Genomic DNA, 22,920 nt, shown 5'->3' with positions numbered 1-22,920 from the left:
GCTGGTAAGGACAGGGGGCTTGAACCCTAGTCCTTGTGCTGTGGTAAAGTGTACGCTTAACAGGGTGCACTACCAACCAACCCCCTCTGTTGAATCTCCACATAAGCCCTGCAGGTACTTCACATGAGTGTGGGGGGCGCTGTCTCCACCAGCTACTCTGCTTGTCTGTCCCTGTAGATCATTGGCCAGTCTCAGGGCAGCCCAGATGCTGAGCCAGAAGCCCATAGTACCCATTGGCCCACAGAGGCAGGTTCTTAGTTTCTGACAGAACGGCTTTCCTCTTTGGAGATAGGAGTCATCTAACTAACTTCTTTGTCCTCTGTAAGGATGATGAAGCCACAGCAGGGCTGGAATGTGCACCCACACACGTCCACCTTCTGCCCAGACACAGCAGATGGCAGGCATGGTGCCTGGTCCTGTGAGTTGTCCCAAGGACTCCTTGTTATAGTGGGAATGAGGAGAGAGGAGGATGGACTCACCTTTGGACGCCCACACCTACTGTGGGGAAACCACACTGTGCAGCCCAGGGAGGACACAATTACCTGGGGAAGCTGCCCAGCCTGGGAAATGTGAAGGTGGGAAGCATAGCGGTGGGGAGATGGCACAGTGGGTAAAGCACTGGTCTCTCAAGCCTGAAGTCCTGAGTTCGGTCTCCAGTATCATGTGCCAGAGTTATGCTCTGATTCTGGCTCTTGCTTATAAGTAAAGACATACATATCAGTTTTTTAAAAAATTGGGAAGAGGGAGTCAGGCAGCAGGTTAAGTGCAGGTGGCACAAAGCATAAGACCACGTAAGGATCCCAGTTCGAGCCCCTGGCTTCCCACCTGCAAGGGAGTTGCTTCACAGGTAATAAAGCAGGTCTGTAGGTGTCTGTCTTTCTCTCCCCCTCTATCTTCCCCTTCTCTCTCCATTTCTCTGTCCTATCCAATAATAATGACATCAATAACAACTACAACAATTAAAAAAAAGGGCAACAAAAGGGAACACATAAATAATTTAATTGGGAAGAATACCAATTATGGCTTCATTCCAGCCCTCTAGTTCAATCTTATGAGATCCTCACAACTTCTCCTAGGTTCTCAGAGTCTAACCTTGCACCTGTACCCAACATTGGGGACACAGATATTCTTCTCTCCTTGTGGGTGAGAAAGGACAGTGACCCTGAGCTGGCTGGTTGTAGCAAGCATTTACAAGCCAAGCTTAGGGGCGGGGCAGTGATACACTCATTTACACTTTACCATGTATAAGGACATGGGTTCAAGCCTACAGTCCTCAGCTGCAGGGAGGAAGCTTTACAAATGAAGCAGTGCTGCAGGTTTCTCACCTACTCCATCTTCCCTCTCAGTTTCTGTCTCTACCAACAAAAGGAAAGAAGAAAAGGGGGAGATGGATTCCAGGAGTGGATTCTTCATGCAGGCACCAAGGGCCAGTGATAACCATGGAGCCAAAACAAAAACAAACAACCCTAAACCCACAAGATGCACAGGTGCCTCCTCTCTCCTTCCCTGCCTCATGCTGCCGCTCACACATCCATGCAAGGGACCACTTCAATTATGTTTTTTTATTTTTTTATTAAAATACCATTATACCCAGTGGAATGCAGCAGCAGTCCTGATACAGGGTGGCATAACAAAACAGCTATGTTTACACTTTAAATATTCACGATAACTTAAAACATACATGACAAACATTATGGTCTTTGGCAGAAAACGTTCACAGCACAAAATACTTTAAAAAGAAACACCAAATATCCATCCAAAATATATTAAATTGCTTTTTTCTTTCACAATATTTTTTTTTTTTTTACCTTTCCCCCCCTTTTTTTTTTTCCCTTTTTCTTTCTCTTTTTTTGCTTTGTAAACAATGCACATGAACCAAATGTATTGTTCAGCTTCCAAGAAGGTTGGGGGTACGGGATGTGAGTTTAAAAAAATATGCAATTGTCCAGCAAATGCTAATGTCCAGAAAGGAAAGATAAAAGATGAACACATACAGAACCTTAAAAAAATACACACACACAAAGATTAAAGAACTGAAAACAGTTGAGACAAACAACTCAAGCCCGCTAGTCACCGCTGGGGCTAAATTGGGGGAGTCTTTAAGACCAGAGGTCAAAGTCACGGCTGTTGGCAGGCTGGACCCTGGGTGTCCCCCCCCCCCTGCCCTGGAAGTAATGGCCCTGCCTGGGGCACCGGGCATGGAGAGCATGAGGAACCAGCCTCTGGGGCCCACTCTATAGGGAGGGCACCATTCAGAGTCTCATCAGGCAGCTCAGCGATTCATACTCAGGAGCGTGGTGGCTCTGAGCCCTCCAGGTCGGGAACCAAGACACCGTGACAAAAGAGATCTTCTCCTTCAAGAGAACCGGTGCTGGGAGGTCTGCCTCAGCAGACATCCATGGGAGGGAGGGGGGCTCATTTAGACTGGCTCAGAGTTCACCACCAAAGTGACAGGATGTCCTGGGGAAAGAAAACTGTGGAGCTATTTCAAGAGGCTGCCCCACGGGCATTTCAAACAAGAGGGAGAGATGGCTGGTCACCTGTGGACCAGCCAGCATCCAAATCCCAGGCCCTCGAGCTGGAATGGTGTGTGTGCCTTGGCTTTGGCTCCCCAGAAAGGAACCCATGTCCACTCCACGTGAGAAGGCAAGGCTGGGGCTTCTGCTGGGTGCCAGCCCTCAACAGTCACTTCTCAGATACTCCTTGGGAGGCAGCAAGGAGCTGAGGAACAAGAGGTGGGCCACACTGGATCACCAAGCCAGCTTGCCTAGTGCTCAGAGGAGTCCTTAGAAGTCAGACCTCATTCTTGTCAGACACATTCTTGCCTCCCTTCCCTGCCTAGGAGTCAGATGCATGAGTTAAGAGGGTCTCATCTGCTTCTCAGCTGTCTGCTAGGACAAAGCACGTCTCAGGCCAATTCCTCATTCTCATCCTCTGTGGGGCCTCAAGGAACTTGGACCCAGAAACAGGGTCTTTGGGGTACAGGTATCCAAATGGCGTCCTTCTCCCTTGCACTGTCCTTCTTAAGTGGGGGAGCAGTGCTGGAGTGGCCTTGGCGAGCAGGGCCTGGCCTGGGGTGTCCAGGGCACCTCCTGCTTCCTTCAGATCAGTATCTCCACCATGTCTGCCAAGTCCTGCACTCGGGATGTGGCCCCAGAGTCTGCAAAGAAACAAGGACATGCCACTCTTTTAAGTCCAGCCATTTCTTATTGTCATTATCACTATCATTATATTAAGATAGAGATAGCGAAACAGAGAAAGAGAATGAAAGAAACCACAGCACAGAAGTTTCCTTCAATGTGGTGGGCTCTGGGCTCAAACGTAAGTCACCCACATGGCAAAGCAGTGCACTGTTCAGGTGAGCTATTTTGCTGACTCACCACTCTCTGTCCCATGTGACTTTTCTTACAGAAACCAGCAGACTCCTGCAACACTCGACCCCCATGTGAGCTTTCTTTATGGGCCACTCAGGTACCCACAACCTGGCTGGGGAAGCACAGCCTTCTGCCCACTCTGTCTCCCATCCAGGCCTTGGGAGTCCTCATCTGTGGAAGTTATGTATCACTAACTAGTGGCAGAATAGGGGTGGGGAGGGCCCCAGGGAGGCAGGCAGGCAGGCAGGCTGCAACATTCTTCACATGCCTGTGGTTTGGAGAGCCCAGAGGCCCAGGAAAATATGCAAAGGCTAAGAGAAAAAGGAGAAGAAAAAAAAAGGCATCTTCTCAAATTTCTCCTTCCCGAATTCTTTCTTAGAGTCTTCAAAGTCTGAGAATGCCACCAGCATAGCTCCCCAAGCTCCATTATCTCAGCTATTTTTATTTTTGTTGTCTCGGGGGCTTCACCACTCCCAGCTGACATTTTCAGACAGAAAGAGAGATGGGGGCAGAGAGGGGGAAAGACATCATAGCACTGAAGCTTCCTCCCGTGCAGTGGAGGTTGGGTTTGAAACTGGGCATGTTAACTGTTTCAGTTGTGAGTGAACTATGCAAGAAGATCAGAAAGGGGAGCTACAGTGTCCCAGTGATGCATCTGCTGGCCCGTTCCCTTGTCACATGATGTGGACAAAAGAACCAGAGGGGACTGGAGAAAGGGCGCTAGTGCTCCAGCCCACACCCCAGCACACCCAGGGAAGTGAGGCACTTACCCAGAGAGGCCATCCTTTGGCTACTACTGCAACCCACACCATCAGCTTCTAGTGGGAGGCCAACAGCACTTTCTGGGGGGGTATCCGTCTGGGTGCTCCCATGTTTGGTGTGGGTGGGAAGCAGGGCTGTGGGCGGGGGCTCTTCTACAGGGTTCCTGAGTGCTGGAAAGGCAGGAGGTTGGTGGTTACTGCCTTCTCACCTCATATTAACTGGGTCATATTAACCAGGGTCACCAGGCAGGATGACCTCTTGACCAGGAAGAACTTCTAGGAGGACTCATTGCTTCTAAAGGCCAGATAGATAACTCCATAAGTAGGGCATGTGCCCTGCCTTGTGTGAGCCCTGGGTTCGAGGCCCAGTAATATATCTCTCCCTCTATCACTGGCTATCTATCTGAATGACTAGGGCTCATTCATATGACTCATGCCTTAGTGTATGTACGAGGCCCCAGTTACACACACATGCATGTGTACATACACATACAAACACAAAAAAGTGTTTCTGCCTCCAAATGACAATGACTAGCAGGACACTAATCCTGGTGTCCAAAGACTGAGCGATAATCTATCTTTGTAGATTAGCTGCTGCTGCTTCTTCTTCTTCTTCTTCTTCTTCTTCTTCTTCTTCTTCTTCTTCTTCTTCTTCTTCTTCTTCTTCTTTTATTTTTCACTAAGGTATTGCTCATCTTGGTTTATGGTGGTGCTAAGGAATCAAACCTGAGACCTTCAGTGTCATAGGCATGAAAGCCTTTTTTGCAGAGCCACTAGACTACCTCCCCAGTCCTGCAGATTAACTCTTAAAACTAGCAGGATGGGTGGCCGGGCGGTAGCACGGTGGGTTAAGCACATGTGGTGCAAAGCGCAAGGACTGTTTTAAGGATCCTGGTTCAAGCCCCCAGCTTCCCACCTGCAGGGGGGTCACTTCACGAGTGGTGAAGCTAGTCTATAGGTGTCTATCTTTCTCTCCCCATCTCTGTCTCCCCCTCCTCTCTCGATTTCTCTGTCCTATCCAACAAGAACAACAGCAATAACAACAATAATAGTAACAACAACGATAAACAACAAGGGGAACAAAAGGAAAAAAATTGGCCTCCAGGAGCAGTGGATTTGTAGTGTAGGTACTGAGCCCCAGCAATAACCCTGGAGGCAAAAAAAACCTAGCAGGATGGGCAGTAGTTATGCCAAGAGACTCTCATGCCGGAGGCTCCAAAGTCCCAGGTTCAACCCCCCGCACCACTATAAGCCAGAGCTGAACCAGTGATCTGGTAAAAAAAAAAAGACAACTAGCAGGACTCGGCTCAGGAGGAGATAGTGGGTAAAGTAATAAACTTGAGTGTGTGAGATCCCAAGTGTGATCTTTGCCGTCACTTACGCCAGAGTGTTGCTGGCTCTGTCTCTTTTTTTTCTACCTCTTTATCATGTTAACACACACACAAACACACACCAGGACATTAGAATGCCTGTGACATCTGGGACTTGGGTGGTGGAACATACAGAAATATGGGGTTATAGTACAATGTCTCTGGTGAAACAGTTATGGGGTCTCTGGAGCCAGTGATCAGGAAGCCCTGGCTTCAGGGAGACTCAGTCTGGGAGAGCACGCCTGACAGCAAGTACCCTAGTCCTAGCCACTGCTCACCTGCAGCCAGCCGGGCAGGGGTGTCCACTTGCTGCTCCCTAGAGGAGAGCCCTTGCCAGCTCTGGGTCCCGGCCCCTGCTGCAGCAAAGAGGGATGGCACAGACTTGGCAGGCCGTAGGGAGCCCTGGGTGGCCTTGCCAGGGTCCTTCCTGGAGCGTTGCTGAAGCACCTTGATCACTGCGTCCTTCTCCAGGATCTGGGCATGTAGCACCTTTAACCTGTGGGGAGAAACTGTGGCATCAGACCCGGTAGCCTCTGCCATCCTTCCCAGCTCCTTACAGCCAAGGGGTGGGGTCCTCTTATCTTGAGGGAGAGGGGTGCATCACATTGTTATCACAGAGCTTTAGTTGGATGCTTTGAACACTACTAGGGTGTGAGGCCTGGGGTTGGTCTGACACTAGCGAGTGACCATATAGGGGTGGGGTCATCTGATGCCCATGACACAACCCTGCTGTGGGGAGCAACACCTCAGTCCATGTTCCTGTATTTTGGGGTCCAACAGGTCAAACTGAACTCTGGCGGGACCTTTGAGATGGCTTTTGGGAAGAAGCTACAGCCCTCTCCCCAGCCCGCAGGCAGGGGTCTGGTCCATGTAGTTTGTAGAAGGTACAATGATGAAAACTCAGGTGGAAGTCTGACTCTGACTTGCATGGGGAGAGGGACAAGCAAAGCAGGGGTGCAGAGCAGTGGCCAGTGCCCAACACCTCCATGGTCTGGGGACCCAGCTGCTGTCCCTTGAGAGGAACATGCAGAGGGTGCTTGGCATGCCAGCTGCATGGGGCCAGCTCAGGAGTTAGGGACCTCACAGGAGCCAGGCAGTGACATACCTGTTCTCCATCTCCTGGTGCCTGTGGCCGCTGGTAAGCAGGCCCTCGTTAAAGCTGCTGCTGGGCGAGGGCTGGGGGGAGTGGCGGATGAGGGTGGTGTCTCGCTGGGCGGCGGCCGTGGCAGCTGCATCCATGGCAAACTGTCTCATGGCACGCTCTTCCAGGTACTTCTGCTCCCACTTGGTCATGTCAGCTTCCAGCGCTAGGATCTGCTCCTCCTTCTCCCGAAGCTGCTCTGATAGCCGCAAGGCACTGAGCTCTGGGGACCCACTGCTGCCACTGCCACCACCGCAGGGGCCTGTCTGCCTCTGAAGGAGCGAGAAGCATGTGCGGTCAGAGGTGGAGGGTGGTGGCTACAGGTAAGGTAGGTGCTCTAACAAGGTGAGTTATCTTCCAGCCCCTGTTATCATAACCTTCAATTCACCTTGCCAATTAACTGCTGGGGAGTGGGGTGGGGGTAGAATTCAGCCCTTCTTGGCACACTGTCCCAGGGGTCCTCACACTCCTGCCCTGAATCCTGTGGCCAGGAGCATTGGGGAGACCAGGTCTGTCTTTGCCTAGGTGACTTTATGTATTATCCTGCCAAATGGGAAAGGAACACTAGTTATAATTAACCTAGGAGTGTGACCTGAAGGTGATGCAATCACTATAGCACTAGACTGGTCAACCTGAGGTCCCAAGTTCAATCCCCAGCATTGCATGTTCTTGCTCTCTTTCTAGTTGTCCTCCCTCTGCGAGGATGCTCAGGTAGGGAGTGGAGAGAGAACTCTGTCTGGTTTGTTAACACCAGGGTTATTTCATGGTGAGGATAAAAACTCAGGATCTGGGAGTTGGGCGGTAGCGCAGCGGGTTAAGTGCAAGTGGCACAAAGCGCAAGGACCAGCATAAGGATCCTGGTTCAAGCCCCCGGCTCCCCACCTGCAGGGGACTCGCTTCACAGGCAGTGAAGCAGGTCTGCAGGTGTCTTTCTCTCTCCCTCTCTGACTCCCCCATCTCTCTCCATTTCTCTCTGTCCTATCCAACAACAACGACAATAATAACTACAACAATAAAAAAGGGCAACAAAAGGGAATAAATAAATATTTTAAAAAAACACCTCAGTATCTGAGTGACCATTCCTCTTTCTTTCTTTGATTTACTTGTTTATTTGAAAGAGAGAAGCAGAGCATCATTCTAGCACATGGATCAAACTCAGGACCTCATGTTTGAGATCCCAGCTCTTTATCTACTGAACCACTTCCAGGGCTCCATCTTTCCTCTTGATCCTAGGGAGCCACAGAAGAGCCCAGTAGTGTTCTATTTCTACCTCTATTCTCTAAAGTCAAAGGATGTCAGGACCAACGTGGTGGCTAAAGCTCTGGATTGTCAAACAGGTTGAGTTCCATCCTTAGAATAACATGGGCCAGAGCGGTACTGTTTCTTTGTTTGTTTGTTTACCAGAGCACTGCTCAGCACTGGCTTATGGTGGTATGGGTGTTGAAGCCTCAGATATAAGTCTCTCCGATAGCCATTATGCTATCTTCCTTGCCCCTCTCTCTTTCTTTTTAAAATTTTGATAGGACAGAGAGAAACTGAGGGGAGGGGAGAGAGACACCCACAGACCTGCTTCACCACTCATAAATCATCCCCTGCAATGTAAGTGGGGAGCAGGGGCTTGAACCCAGGTCCTTGATCACAGCGATGGGATATGTGCGCTTAACCGGGTGCACTACCACCAGGCCCTTAGTACTCTCTTTCCTGTCTCTCATAAATAATGGCACCTCCTGCTGTGGATAGAAGCCCAAGCACTGTCCCCCTCCCTCCACTTCCCTGTAGTGCTGGTACATGACCATGTGGCTGAATCCTATTCAGGTTGGAGGGCTGGTCAGACATCACCCCATCCAACCAGGGGACGGAGGCCCAATCTTTGCACGGGCTCCTGGATGCGGTCGTGCCCCACCCCTGCACCGCCATCCATGTCCACTCACCTGCTGCGCACGCAGGGCCTTGAGTTCCTGCTCCAGGCGCGTTCGTAGGCGCAGCTCCAGCTGCTCGCGCTTTTCGCAGGCGGCCTGCAGCTGACCGAGCGCCTGCTGCAGCCGCTCCACCTTGTCCACGTACGCCTGCTTCCTGCGCAACTCCTCCTCAGCGCGGGCCGCCCGGCCTTGCGCGCTGCCCAGCGCCTGCTCCAGCAGCTCAGCGCGTCGCCGCTGGTCTTCTATGGCACCGCGCAGCAGCGCCACCTCGCGCTCCAGCTTCTCCTGTTCCTGCTGCTGCTCGTAGTCTGCAGGGAGGAACGGGGGTGCGGTCAGCCAGGCAACCACCCTGAAGGGTCCCTGGGGTCCAAGAAGGTGGGCAGAGAGAACTAGCATCTGCTGTACCTGCACCCCTCATTCCCATAATAAGACACCACAGTCTGTGTTCCCACCCTCCAGTCTGTGTTCCCCTTTTATACCGGAGGAAACAGTCGCTGCCACCGCAAAAAACCCAAGCCTGGCTCCAGAGGAACAGGCTGCTTCCAGGGTGTGAAGCTGCCTCCATTGGGTTCATTCTGCAAAACCAGGGCCCCCTAGTTTGGTGTTACTTCTTTATTCCACCAATGTGGACAACCACTTCCCAAAAGCAATGCCCCTTTGCGGCATAATGAAAATGACTGTGATCTAAAGATTACAGGTTCTAGCTAACCTTACTTTCACTTTTTTACTTTTTTTTCCACAAGAGTTTTTGCTGGGGCTTCATGCCTGCATGACTCCACCACTCCCAGCAAGCAGACTCTCTTTTAAGATAGAAAGTGACAGAGAGGAGAAGGACTGAGAGATAGCATATTGGTTATGCAAAAGATTCTCATACCTGAGGTTCTGAAGTCCCAGGTTCAAACCCTAATACCACCAAAAGCCAGAGCTGAGCAGTGCTCAGTGGCAGAGAGAAAGTGAAGAGAGAGACACCAGAGCATTGCTTGTGAAGCTTTCCCTTTGCATGGTGCTTCCATTTGGTCCCTAGAGGCTAGAAGCCAGGTCCTCATCATGGAAAAGTTGTACTGGTAAGCTATCTCCCAGACCCTATTATGGTAACTTAAAAAAAAAAACATTTATTTATGAGAAAAGAGAGAACAAGAGCATCATTCAGGCACATGTGATGACCGAGATTGAACTCTGAACCTCACGCTTGAGAATCCAATGCTTTATTCACCTAGTCCATACTACTATAATTTATAAGCCACTGTGTTAATTAATTTCACTATCTGCTGAGTCCCTCTCCATACAGTCAGGCCAACCAACTCTCAAAAGCTTGAACCAAACAACTGAACCTTAGGTGTTCTGAATAGAAGTGCGAGAACCAGGCCTCAGATCTGGAGATGTGCATAGCTAGGCTGGCAGGACAAACAGGTGGCAATAATGATTGCACTTCCCTACCAGTGCTGACTGACCTGGGAATTCTGGTTTCCCAACAACTATTATGGAGTAAGGAGGGGCTGCTTAGGACCCGAGAGGTTCAGGCCCTGGGCTGGTCAATGGGAGCTTGGTGAGGGGGGGTGGAGTGGGGGTGGGCAGGGGGACTGCTATGCTTGCTTGCCCCCCACTGGCATGCCCCAGCCTCTCTGTCTCCACTCTCCCCTCCAGAGCCAAGCTGGAAGGCGCCAGGCCAGCAGGGGAGGAGCGGTGGGGGGGAGGGCTGGTAGCAGAACAGCCTGGAACAGCCAGGAATGGCTCTGGAATGCCAGGCATCCAGGTCAGCCTGCAGCCAGATTAATGGCTCCAGTGCAGAGCCAAGAACAGCCCAATGCTCCCCAGGGAGCGGAAACACCTCCAGGAGGCCTCCCTTCTTGTACCCCTCCTCTGCTGGCTCCCAGTAACCAGCCCAGGGAACTTCTCTCTAGTAACCAGGGCCCCCAAGTCTGCCTTCTTCTGCAAGACACCCTCATTCTGCCTTCTCTCAGCAGCTGACCCCCTCAAAATCACCAAGGGCTCCCTTACCTGCCAGCAGAGAACTCCCACCCCCATCCCAAAACATCACTGCAGTACAAAGTACACAGTAGGCAGAGTACACAGGGGGAACTGCCTCTCTCTGCACTGTGCGCCTGTGCCTGCTGCTGAGTGCACCTGCAAACACCTCCACCTGGCTCTTCCAGGTGCTTCCTCCTAGGGGGTCCCCTTCTCCACACCCCAGCCATCCCACAGAGCCCCTTTCTCACTCCACCTAGGACCTCCTAATCACTACTTTCTCTTAAAAATATATACTTTTAAATTTTTACTTTGAGAGAAGGGGGGCTGACCAGAGCATGCTCAGCTCTGGCTTATTGTGGTGCTGTGAATTGAACCTGGGACAGCCAGGCCTCAGGTATAAAAATCTCTTTGCAGAGCCACTCATTATGCTGTCTTCCCAACAAGTCACTTCTTTCTTCCTTTTATTATCTTTATCTATTTATTGGATAGAGACAGCCAAAAATTGAGGAAGGGACACACACACACACACATATAGAGGGGGGGTGGGTGGGAGAGAGGCAGAGAGACACCTATAAGTCCTGCCTCACCACTTGTGAAGCTTTCCTCCTGCAGGTGGGGACCAGGGGCTTGAACCCAGGTCCTTGTGCACTGTAACACGTGTGCTCAACCAGTTACACCATCACCTGCCCCACCTTCACTACTTTCTTCTTCTTCTTTAATATTTAATTTATTTATTAATGAGAAAGACAGAAGGAGAGAGAAAGAATCAGACTTCACTCTGGTACATGTGCTGCCAGGGTCCAAATTCAGGACTTGATGCTTGAGAGTCAAATGCTTTATCCAGACCTCCCAGTGCTACCTCCCAGACTACCCAGTCACTACTTTCTAAGGCTAGGTGCTCAGCACAGTTCAGCTAATGATGAGTATGGGAATGAGTGAATGGATAGATCTCTCATGACCTCATTTGTTGTTCAAGGTTAGAGATGACCACCCCCTTTAAGGAAAACTCTCAAGTTCTTGGGGGCTAGGAACAGCCCACTGGGAAGAGTGTGCACTCCACTAAGTCTCAGGTTTGAGCTCCCTGCCACTGCAGGGAAAGCTTCATGAGTGGCTGGAGCAGTGCTTTGGTGTCTCTCCTTTTCTTACTGCTTGCTTCTCTCCCTCCCTGAGTTCCACTTATCTAAAAGAAAAGAATCAAAAAGAAAGAATCTACCAGGAGTGGTGGGATTATATAGGCACTGAGCCCCAGTGACAACACTGGGGGCAAAAATAAAAATAAAGACAGCAGGTTATAAGCTGTAGGAACACATTCTTGGCTGTCTGCAGGTACCTTCACAGGACAACCTTAATGTAGTCCAGCTTCTCCATGCTTCTTGTATTTCATGGGGCATCCCCAATCTCTGTTGCCTGGAATTCCCTGAGAAAAGCAGCCTTTTTTCTCTTTCTCATACTTGTCTCCAGGGTCATCTGTCTCTCCCATTGCTCAGTGCATCCCATGGCCAGCACCAGTCCAGTGCATCACTGACCCCTTCAGATGTCTCCTGACATCTGCTCATCTCCTCAGTACATACAGACCCTTTGGGAGTGACTAGCATGCATGCATACAGCTGGGAGGCACACAGAGTGCTGTTATGACAAGGAACCCCAACCCTCTCTCCTCCCACACTTCTGAGGGCTCCCAAATCCGACCCCTACTCACTCTGAGCGAGCAGCTTGGACACTGTGTCCTGACTGCCTGCCTGTGCCTCCTGCGTCTTGCTGGCCAGGCGGCGGTTTGCAGACTCCAGTCTCTCTGTTTCAAAGGAAGGATGTTTTTCAGGAGGTGTAGTATGTGTGTGTTACGGGGCGGGGGGGGGGGGGGAGGGCACATGGAAACCCACCTAGTTGAGTTTGGGACTTAAAGAGGAAGACACCTTGGCCAGACACCCCAAGGAAGGGTCTGAGAGGGGTCTGAGGGCCAGGACAGCTTTCCATCAGCATGGTCCCTTTAGTCACTTAGTGGAACACAAAGATTCTGAACCCGATGCCCAGGCCCCTGCGACCAGTGCCCTGCACTCACCTCGAAGGTCTCGGTTGAAATCCTGCAGCCTCCTCATTTCACTGTCCAGCTTGTTGCGCATGGTCTTCTCCAGGGCTTCTCGTTTGGATGAGGCTAGGGTCAGGCCCTCATGAGCCTCAGAGAGCCGCTGGATCTCACTCTCCAGCTGCAAGGGGCAGAGGGCAGAGCTGAAGGCATGGGCAAAGCACTAGGTCACCCCCGAAATCTAGGCTGGTGTATTATGTTCCACCAGGAAAGGTTAAGGGCTAAGCTCTCAAGGCCTTTGCTGAAACTAGTGAGCCAAGGTCCCAACTGTCCCAGGACCAGATACCCAAGGACAGGTGCTCTATTCTGGTATCCGTCATTTAGAAAGAAGAGTTCATTATACTCTTGCCTGCCTTCAGCCCAGCAGCTGGGAGATGACTCAGTGGATAGGGCACTGGACTCTCCAGCATGATGTCCTGAGTTTGACCTCCAGCATTACATGTGCCAGAGTGATGCTCTGGTTCTCTCCCTAATGAGCACATAAATAAATAACCGAAGAAAAAGAAAAGAGAAATCAGAGACCATTTGGCCCCAGGCCACCTGCTAAGGCTGAATGCAAACCTTCCCTATAGAAGCCAGCCTGGGCTGGCCTCTGTTCCCTGCTATCCTCTAGGCCTGGCCCTGGGCCCCTCCCACTTGGCGGCTGGCAGGTTCTGCACGTGCTCCTGCCATTCCAGTGAGCCACTCAGTGGGAGGGGCCTTCTCTTTGGCCAGGGCTGGCCTGGAACAGACAGGCTGTTGTGTGGGGGACACAAAGGACTCTCTGTGGGAGGTGTCAGCAGGAGGGGGTGTGCTCAGGAAGGGTGCGAGCTTGCAAGGCACTGCTGAATGGGCTCTTTCTAATCCTCACTGGCCGGCCCCAGGCCTGCAGGCTCTGGCTACCCCCCAGCTGTCTGGAGTGAGCCAGGGAGGGGGCATTGAGAAGGCCCCTCAGTCCACCCCCATGCCCCTATCCTGTCTTGGAGGCCTCACTAGGGCCTACCTTTTCAATGCGGCTGGCCTTCTCAGCTGAGCTCTCCAGCTCCCTCTGCAGCCTCTCGTTGTCCCTCTGCAGCCTGGCATTCTCTCTCAACACCACCTCCACCTGGGCCAGGTGGCTGCTGCCTGGCTGTGCATTGGCTGTCCCCTCCACTCCGGGTGGGCTGAAGGAGCCCAGGGGGCCGTGGGCCAGAGCAGTGGTGTGCAGCGGTGGGGGGTGCTCCTGGGACGGCTGCAGGTAGTGATACTGCTGCTGCTGGAGGAACACGGGTGGCACCTGGGCCTGCAGGATCCTGGGGACAAAAGAGACGGTGCTCAGAGCCTGCAGGTCCTCACCCTCAGCAGGATTAGGCTGAGCCACTGGAGAAGGCCTCTCACACAAGGTGTCCCCAAGACCCTCAAGATCCAAAGGAGGGGCAGTGTTGCATGGCATTTAGGCCAGGGACCAGTCCGAGCAACCCTGAGTTTCCTAAGTATTTGGGCTTATATAAAACATCCTTAACTCAGCCCAGGAGGAGGCACACAGTGTTGAGCTTAAGAGCATGCAGTCCCAAGTTCAATCACCTGTGCCAGAGTGATGCTCTGGTTTTCTCTATAAAAAGCTCTCTCCCCTTTATAAGTAAATTAATTAAAAAGAAAAGAAAACACCAGAATCTCAAGCACGAGATCCAAAGTTCAATCCCCAGCAGTACATGTATTAAGAGTGATACTCTGGTTTTTTCTCCTTGCCTGTCTCTTCACTAATAAATAAATGAAATCTTTGAAATAAATCTCTTTTTTTAAAAAAGGACACACTCAACCCTTCACATCAATAGAAGGTTTTTTTGGAGTTTGGAGGCCTCATTGGTCAGGACTGAGTACATCACCCTGTGTCCAGGCCTCTGGGCCCCAACAGACACCCCCAAGTCTGTCAACACATTTGTTTTACAACACCTATTTTGGGTGTCATCACCCCACCTCCAGATGCATTTTTAGAAGACTGCTGTTGGGATTAGAGTGGCAAGACAGACAGCAGGACCAAGAATCTGGCCTTCACACCTGATGCCAGTGTCATGTCCCTTCCTTCTCTAGGGCCTCCAGTCTCAGGGTCTCTGTCACAGGACAGAACTAAGGATCCCGGTTCGAGGCCCTGGCTCCCCACATGCAGGGGAGTCGCATCACAGGTGGTGAAGCAGGTCTGCAGGTGTCTGTCTGTCTTTCTCTCCCCCTCTCTCCAGTTCTTTCTGTCCTATCCAACAATGACGACATCAATAACAACAATAAAACACGGCCAACAAAAAGGAAAATAAATATTAAAAAAAAAAGACCTAGGACCCAGGCAGCCTGCAGGTCCTAGCATAAGATTCTTATCTGAACAGCCAAAGGGGATGGAGGGGCAAGAGAGGCTCCACTGGAATGTCCAAGCTCTCCCCACACTGCTCAGTGGGGCATTCCTGGGGTTGCTTCACAACCCTTTAGACCCCACATCCTGGGCACAGACAGACAGACCAGCATTCTTGGGGGATGACTGAGCTCCCAGAAAGAATAGTCTCCCTTCCCTTTACATTGGCTCTGCCCCACCCCCTCCTTTTTGTTCTCAGGCAGTCTACTTCCTCACCCCTAGATTATCTTTTCCTGACAGGGTTCAACAAGGCTCATGCGGCCGCCGCCGCCCCCCCCCCCCCAAGAAACCAGCACTCAGCTTCTGGAACTCTCCCCAAAGGAGTGCTGAGGAGGGAGATATGGGGGGGAAGGGGGCCAGGAGGTAGGGTAAAGGCTCCGTTCATGAGGTGCTTCTAGACCCAGAAGCATGGCACTGGTTTCTTGAGCTATTACAGGTCTCTGTCAGCTTCTTCTTGGGAGAATGTGCTAAGTCAGGAGAGAGGCCTGGGGCACAACCTTCCTTTCTAGGAATCCCTATTTCTGCAAACTATCTGGTGTAGGGCCATTCACTCCTTCCTGCCTCCTGCTGTGTATACCTATCAGTGATTTTAAAAAGAGAACCATCTATTTGCTTTGAAAAATCCCCAGGGAGTTCAATAGATAAAACATGAAACCTGGGAGTCGGGCTGAGTCGGGCTGTAGCGCAGTGGGTTAAACACAGGTGGCACAAAGCACAAGGACCAGAATAAGGATACCGGTTCGAACCCCAGCTCCCCACCTGCAGGGGAGTCGCTTCACAGGCGGTGAAGCAGGTCTGCAGGTGTCTATCTTTCTCTCCTCCTCTCTGTCTTCCCCTCCTCTCTCCATTTCTCTCTGTCCTATCTAACAACGACAACAACAATAATAACTACAACAATAAAACAACAAGGGCAACAAAAGGGAATAAATAAATAAAATAAATATTTAAAAAAAAAGATTAAAACATGAAACCCTCAAGCATGAGGTCCCAAGCTCAGTCCCTGGCACTGCATATGCTAGAGTGATGCTCTGGTTCTCTCTCTCACAAATAAATATTAAATAATAATTTCACCCAGAGAAGGGGTTCTCAACAGCTTCTCATTTAACTTGAGATGAGCTTCTCAGTGATTCCCAGCTCCTGTCTTTAAGAAGTCCTTTCTCAAATGGACAAATATATATGATCTGTGATCTTGGGAGAACTACTGCAGCTTCCAATGAAGGGAATGGGGACGCAGAACTCTGGTGGTGGAAAAGGTGTGGGATTATACCCCTGTTATCTTATAACTTTGAAAATCAATATTAAATCAATAAAAAAATTAAGTTAAATTAAATTAAAAAGAAGCCATTTTTCCCAGCCTAGGAGGTGGTGCAGTGGCTGGACTCCCAAGCACAAAGTCCTGAGTTCAATCCCTGGTATGGCAGGTGGCAGAGTGATATTCTGGTTCTCTCTCTCCTCCTCCCCCAACCCTCATGAGTAAATCTTAGAAAAAGACATTCTGAATCGTAGCCTCTGGTCCCCACTGTAATTCACCTGGGAAGTGTAGGCCCTTGATAGCTATGGCCAAGGTGACAATGGTACCCATTTCTGCAGGAAAGCAAGGGTGTGGTCTTGGCTGTGTCCCTTCCCCTTCCATAAGGAATGGCTATCACCACCTTCCACTGGGGCTAGGCAGGGGGACAGGGGTCCTGGCTGCAGTTACCTGACTTCTGCTTGCTGGAAATGAGGGCTCCCACGGGGGCGGTATCGAGGGTCACCGGCAACTGGGCCAGCTTCATGCGTTGGGAGTCCCACTGGGTGGGGGTACTGAGGAGGAGGTCCTCGGAGCTCTGGGCCCTCAGTAGTGGGGCCCCGCTGGCTCCGGGCCAGCTGTGGGAAGCTGTGGGAGGCGCTCATGTGGCTGGGGGCTCGGGCCCCATTCCTTTCCAGGGACAGCTGCAAGAGGCGCTCGCTCAGGGAGCGCACATGGCCATGCCTCAGCTCCCGCAGGGCTTCATCCTGCCTCCTTGAGCTGCCGGAGGCCCCCCGGGGGTCACGGGACCCTGCCTGCTGGGCTGCATAATACTGGGAGTGGGCCTTGGCCTCCTCGTATGTGGGCAGCTCCTCGCCCTTGCCTGGCTGTGGGCACAGGCGGTAGAGGGGGTTCTCTGCCAGGTGGCTTTCTCCTGCCTGGTGCTCCTGGCCCTGGGGCTCCTGCCTGGTGGCCTGCTGGAGGCTGTCTTCCGGGGCTGCGATTTCCAGGGAAACCTGGGGACTTCCAGTGCCCGCAGCCCCAGCTCCTCCACGCAGGGCCTGCTGTTGAATGGCCAGTAGCGTGCGGGTCTCAGTCAGGTTGCCATAGCGTAGCTGCTCCTGGATGAGGCGGTGCAGAACTGTCCCAGAGGAGTCTTCCAATGTTCTCATGCTGCCACCACTTCCACACACTTGTCTGAACAGTGGCTGGTGGCACCTGGAAAGGAGAGCAAGATGAGCCATCAGTGGGTGCCCAAGGGAAAGGGGTGAGAACTCCCCACAACAGCTTGGTCCAAAGCGTGCCGGCAGAGCAAGATGACAGGCATCACCTAAGCCTAGGTGCCAATGATAGTGCTGCTACCTAATCTTGGTGCCCATGTTTCCATCAGAAAAATAGACTGGGCTTGGGAGACAGCATAATGGTTATGCATAGAGACTTTCATGCCTGGGGTTTCAAAGTTCCAGCAGAAGCTAGAGCTGAGTAGTGCTCTGGCAAAGCACACAAACAAATCTCAAAAAAAAAAAAAAAAAAAGGAAAGACAGAAAGACTAATGCTTGCCACAAGGAGCTGATGATTAAAAGAGGAAATGGCCATGGGAGTCTGGCTGCCATTGCATCCCTGGCAAAGGCCTGCTGTGACAACATGGCAATCACACTCACGGAAATGCACCACATCTAGACAAAGACCACAGTACCCAGAGGGTCATTCACTGGGACCCACAGCTTCCTACAGCCACCAGCCACCCATCATACATCCCTAATGGGCCACTCCAAGGCAAGCCTAGGTCCAATCTAACCACTGAGCAGCCCAGTTCAAGGGTGGTCAGGGCCCGGGATGAATGTCCACTGGAAAGAAGAAGCCTTGGATGAGCAATTATTGAACCTTCTAGAATGAAACATGCCTATCTTGCTATGTTAGTCCAGCTAAGTCATACCCTTTACCACTCTGGTCTCCCATCACCCCCCTCAGCCTTCTTTATGGTGGGATGACCTTGGCAGTTACTCTGCCAGACCAACAGGAAGAAGAAAAGGCACCTGGGTTTGAGAATACAGCAGAGCAGACAATGGTTCTGTTAAGTGAGACCCCAAGGTGCAGCCCAGCAGAGCCAGTGGGTCAGCTAGGTGGAACCTGACAGCTGCTGCTTCACCAGTGCTCCAAGACAAAATTAGCCTGGCAGGAAAGGACCTGGGGTTAGAGGCTCCAGAAATGGACCCCCACCCCCACCCCCAGAGGCTCCCCAAAACTCAGGGACCGCAAGGTTGCTGTCTCCTCCAGGGATTGGGGCAAGGAACCACCCGCCATCTCCACTCTCCACGATCTGTGTGCAGCATGGGGGCAGTGAGGGAAGGAATGCAGCTCCTCCCCCTGCCTCTAGTCCCAGTGCCCTAATCCAGTTAGGGCTTGGCAGGCTGGCAGCGCCGCCATTCCCAATCCACTCCCTTCTCCTTCCTAGCTGCCCAGGATGGGGGTGCCAGAGACTGCGGCGGGAGGGCACCCCTGCACCCATTCTCCCACTCATGCCCCACACTCCCCACCCAACGGGATGTAAGGCTCCAGAATTACCAGCGGTCAAGCCAAAAGGAGTCTCCGCTGGGAGCTGCCTAAATTCATCTGCGGCCTGCAGACTCCCGCTGAAGCCCAAGGAAAAGCATCTCCCCCGCCCCCAAGACAGATTCCAGTCACACCCTTCGCTAACAACTAAGTGTGCCCGGGGGGCAAGCGACACCTCCGGGAGTCTCTCTTTATGCGTGTCAAGCCCCTCAAAAGCACATCCTTTTTCAACTGAGCATGTTACTAGACTCTGCACTCCTCTCCCCAAGCCGGCCGGCCCCCCAGCACACCAGGTCCGTGAAAGCACCCCCTCTTTCTAAGCCAACAGGCATCTCCAACTTTTGCCCAGGTGCACGCACCACTAAGGAACCGAGGAGAGGCGTCTAAGTCAGAGGGTCCCCCAGCGCCCCCAGGCTGGGAAACCCACGATCCCCGGACCTGGGAGCCCCCCTGGAGCAGCCCCGCCCCCTCCCCGAGCAGCCTTTGTTTTCCAGATGCTCCCGCGCTGACGTCAGCGCCTGGCCTGCCCGCCGCATTCCAGCTAAGTGAGCACCAGCCCGGTGGCCCCGAGAGGACTTTCCAAGTGAGACAAAGAGGAATGCTCTGCTTCGATGTAGGACAGACACCTACACCCCCCAAGTTCCCCGAGGTAGCTCCTGGGCAACTGCAGCCCGACCTCGAAGGGGCGGCCTGTGCCTCTCTTCCCCGCCTGCCACTCGCAGCCTGCACTCCAATTTCCCCAAAGCCTACCCACTCCCGCAATTCCAGGTCCCCGAGTGACTTCTAGACGCCCTTCCCCCGCGGAGAGCCCCCACGCCGAGTTATTCATAGAGGGCGCCCCGGGAAGGCGGGCTCGCCAGGTCCCCGCTCCGGGGAGGGCAGGCCGTCACCCCCTGCGCGCTCCGGAGCTCCGTGCGCCCCCCTTACCGCTGCGGGCCACGCGTGTTGGGGGGGCCCGGACGCGGGCGGCGGGGCTGGCGCGGGAGCTGCGCTCTCTGCGGCGGCGGCTGTGCTCTGGCCGCCCGGGCCCCAGCGCGCTGCTCCAGGCTCCGTGTTGGAGGCGGTAGCTATGCCAGGAATGTGAGAGTTTCAGGTTCCCCCTTGGGATCAAAGCGAACCACAAATAACCTCGCGGCGCGCCGCCCCCTCCACCCTCCGCCTCCTCCAACCCGCCCGCCCGGCCCTCCTCCCCGCTTCCTCCTCCCTACCGGGAGGCGGCGCTGCAAACCCTGCGCAGGCCTTCTCCCCCCCCCCCCCCCCGCAGCTCCCCCGGCCAGTACCGCGCACCCCCCCCCCGCCCACATCAGCCCCCTCCCTCCCCACGGGTCCCATGAAACCAGCCCGACCCGTTAGCGCCCCCTATCGTGCGCCGTCTGCCTCGAACCCCTGTGCGAGCTCATGGCTCCAGTGCATGCAGTGTGGCTTAGTAGGCTGGGTGTTGCCAGGGTGGGGTGCATGAAGTCTGCAGAAAGTGTCCCTAGGCCCCTGATTCCAGCCCCCCAGCCTCCCTACCCCCCAGCCTTTCTCTTTGCCCTGTGAGTGGATGAGTGGATGGTACTTACACTGTTGACACCTTCACCTGTGCTTTTGGGATCTGTCCCTGGTCCCCACGAGGTTTCAGTCTGGGTTCCTGTTTCATGGCACCCATATCCCACTGAATCATCAGTCACCCTGTCCATCTCCCCCCTACACACACACACACACACACACACACACACACACTCACATACACACACCATGAGGACAGGGCGCATCGGTGTGTCACCACCAGAGTCAGTCATTCCATTGAGTCCTTCCTTCCAGTCATCCTCCCAGGGTGTTCAGTTATCATCTCTGTGTTATAAACCCAGGCTCAGAGAGGCTAATTAGCTTGACCAAGGTCACACAGAGAGTATATGATGAAGCTAACCACTGGGCTCACTTTCTCACTCCCATGTGGCTGTTAGAATCCAGAATCTTTAGAGGGACACAGAGGGCTCTGGAAATCCTCCTTTCTCTGCCTGCTTTCTGTCTTCTCTCTCTAACCAGGGCACTGCTCAGCTCTGGCTTATGGTGGTGCAGGGGACTGAACCTGAGACCTCAGAGCTTCAGGGATGAAAGCCTGTTGCATTATGGTAGCTGCTATCTCCCTATCTCCCCAGCCTCTTTTCCTCCTTGCTAAGGACCTACTTCCTGTTCATTTCTGCAGCTTCACTGCCCCAGGACTCTTCCTCCTTCACTTTCCCACCAGGCTGGTTCATCTTCATTGTGGAAATCCTTTATCCAGAACTATCAATATCTGTTTCCCTCTGCTTGCAACACCCTCCCTTTAAGTTCTCTGTGATTCTTGACGCCAAAGCCCATGGTGTGTGTGTGTGTGTGTGTGTGTGTGTGTGTGTGTGTGTGTGTGTTTAGGGCTGGGGTTGCTCAGAACCCTGTTCACTGGGAGAGGCAGTGCTGTCTTCCACCTGGCTTGGTCTGAGCCTGCTCCTTCCATCACAGAATCTGTAGTGACCCTGGGGCTCCTCGGGAAGGGACTCCAAGGCACAAAATCCTCATAAGTTCAAAGAGCTATTTACCAGCCAGGAGCACTGTTAATTTTTAATAAAGCCCTCCTAAAATGTGTGTGTGTGTGTGTGTGGTTTACTGGGAAATCAAGGGTTGCATTTCAATATTGATTGACTCAGAGACACATGGAAAACAAAACAAAACAAAACAAAACAAAAAGGAAGTCATTTGTGCCTAACTAATGAGGTATGCTCTGTCCAAGGACCACCGCTCAGAGAGAAGCCCGGAAGGACCAGCATGTCACCATCCCAACTGGATACACTGTCAGGAATTTCAGACAGGAAAGGGATGAGGGATGAGGGCCCCAGGTGGCCTTACCTGTGCACAGCATTCTTCTTGGAAGCTTTTGGTGGAGGTGTGAGAGTGGGTGTGGGCATGTGGACTCTGGGCTTATGAAATCAGGAGGAAGGTCATAAGGCCCAGGCAGGCCTGTCTTTCAGGGACATTCCGAGGGATCTCTGACAAAATGCTTGACATTCTTGAGATGGTTGGACAAAGGGGCTCAGCTCCAGACAGCAACTGACAACAGTCAAAGAGATACATCCTGAAGTAGTAGGCCTACTGCAGACATGAACGGGTATGGAACCAGGGGAGGGCCCTCCCAGAGAGGGCTTTCCCATCCCTCCCAAATGTCCCTGGGTAGGACATTTTATTTATTTATTTATTTATTTATTTATTTATTCACTATTTTTTACCAGAGCACTGCTCAGCTTGTGGTGGTATGGTGATTGAACCTAGGACTTTGGACCCTCAGGCATGAGAGTCTCTTTGCATAATCATTATGCTATTTACCCCTGCCTGGAATTTATTTTTAAATTTACTTTATTTAGTAATTTTATTTCTCTAAAACATTTACTTATTTATTGGATAGAGACTGAGTGAAATTGAGAAGGAAAGGGACAGACACACACCTGTAGCAGTGCTTCACCACTCCAGAGCTTTTCCCTCTGCAGTTGGAGAGTGGGAGCTTGAACCCTGGTCCTTGCACATTATAATATGTGCACTCAACCAGGTGCACCATGACCCAGCCTAGGCCAAACTTTGTTTTTCTTTTTTCCCAAAACTGGCCTCACATGTACTCAATTTCACCACTCTAGACTACTTTTTTTTTACTCAGATAATGATAGAAGGAGAAAGGGAAAGACATCACAACATTAGAATTTCCTCTAGTGCTAGGATACTCCCATATGGTGCCAGTGCCTAAAGCTAGACCATTTGAACGGCAAGGCGTGCACTCTACCTAGTGAACTGTCTTTTTGCCTCAGGAGCTTTCTTTTCTCTCTCTCTTTTTTTTTTTTGGTCTTGTTTCCTATCTTTTTTTTTTTTTTTTAATTTCTTTATTGGGGAATTAATGTTTTACATTCAACAGTAAATACAATAGTTTGTACATGCATAACATTCCCCAGTTTCCCATATAACAATACAACCCCCACTAGGTCCTCTGTCATCCTTCTTGGATCTGTGTTCTCCCCACCCACCCACCCCAGAGTCTTTTACTTTGGTGAGATATGCCAATTCCAGTTCAGGTTCTACTTGTGTTTTCCTTTCTGATCTTGTTTTTCAACTTCTGCCTGAGAGTGAGATCATTCCATATTCATCCTTCAGTTTCTGACTTAT

At 52.0% G+C, this 22,920-nt stretch overlaps 1 protein-coding gene across 4 annotated transcripts; it reads right to left on the bottom strand.

Annotated features, from left to right (window-relative positions):
* Window positions 1–1,788: 1,788 nt before the first annotated feature.
* AMOTL2 (angiomotin like 2) lies at window positions 1,789–19,919 on the bottom strand. 4 transcript variants are annotated; one of them, XM_007521784.3, is made up of 10 exons: window positions 19,684–19,918; window positions 16,675–17,421; window positions 13,599–13,887; window positions 12,593–12,737; window positions 12,233–12,325; window positions 8,578–8,873; window positions 6,611–6,918; window positions 5,784–6,001; window positions 4,145–4,306; window positions 1,789–3,160 (listed from the first exon to the last, which is right to left on the bottom strand). In XM_007521784.3, the coding sequence occupies exons 2-10, from the start codon at window positions 17,373–17,375 to the stop codon at window positions 3,102–3,104; spliced, it is 2,271 nt and encodes a 756-aa protein (XP_007521846.2). In that variant the 5' UTR covers window positions 17,376–17,421; window positions 19,684–19,918; the 3' UTR covers window positions 1,789–3,101. The 4 variants fall into 4 exon arrangements, with proteins under 4 accessions (XP_007521846.2, XP_060052889.1, XP_060052890.1 ...); XM_060196906.1 differs by lacking the exon at window positions 19,684–19,918 and adding an exon at window positions 19,116–19,191; XM_060196907.1 differs by lacking the exon at window positions 19,684–19,918 and adding an exon at window positions 18,240–18,405.
* Between the last annotated feature and the right edge of the window lie 3,001 nt (window positions 19,920–22,920).

This window comes from Erinaceus europaeus, chromosome 1 (assembly GCF_950295315.1).
Source record: "Erinaceus europaeus chromosome 1, mEriEur2.1, whole genome shotgun sequence".
In the NCBI taxonomy this organism is placed as follows: domain Eukaryota; kingdom Metazoa; phylum Chordata; class Mammalia; order Eulipotyphla; family Erinaceidae; genus Erinaceus; species Erinaceus europaeus.
Note: the sequence above shows the minus strand (reverse complement) of the source record. Positions and strands in the feature narration are given on the sequence as shown.

Coding starts and splice junctions, on each gene's coding strand:
- AMOTL2 (XM_007521784.3), bottom strand. CDS start 17,375: ATGAGAACATTGGAAGACTCCTCTGGGACAGTTCTGCACCGCCTCATC. Junction 8,874..12,232: donor GTCCAAGCTGCTCGCTCAGA/GTGAGTAGGGGT, acceptor TCCTCCCTGCAG/ACTACGAGCAGCAGCAGGAA. Junction 6,002..6,610: donor CACCAGGAGATGGAGAACAG/GTATGTCACTGC, acceptor TTCTCCCCACAG/GTTAAAGGTGCTACATGCCC.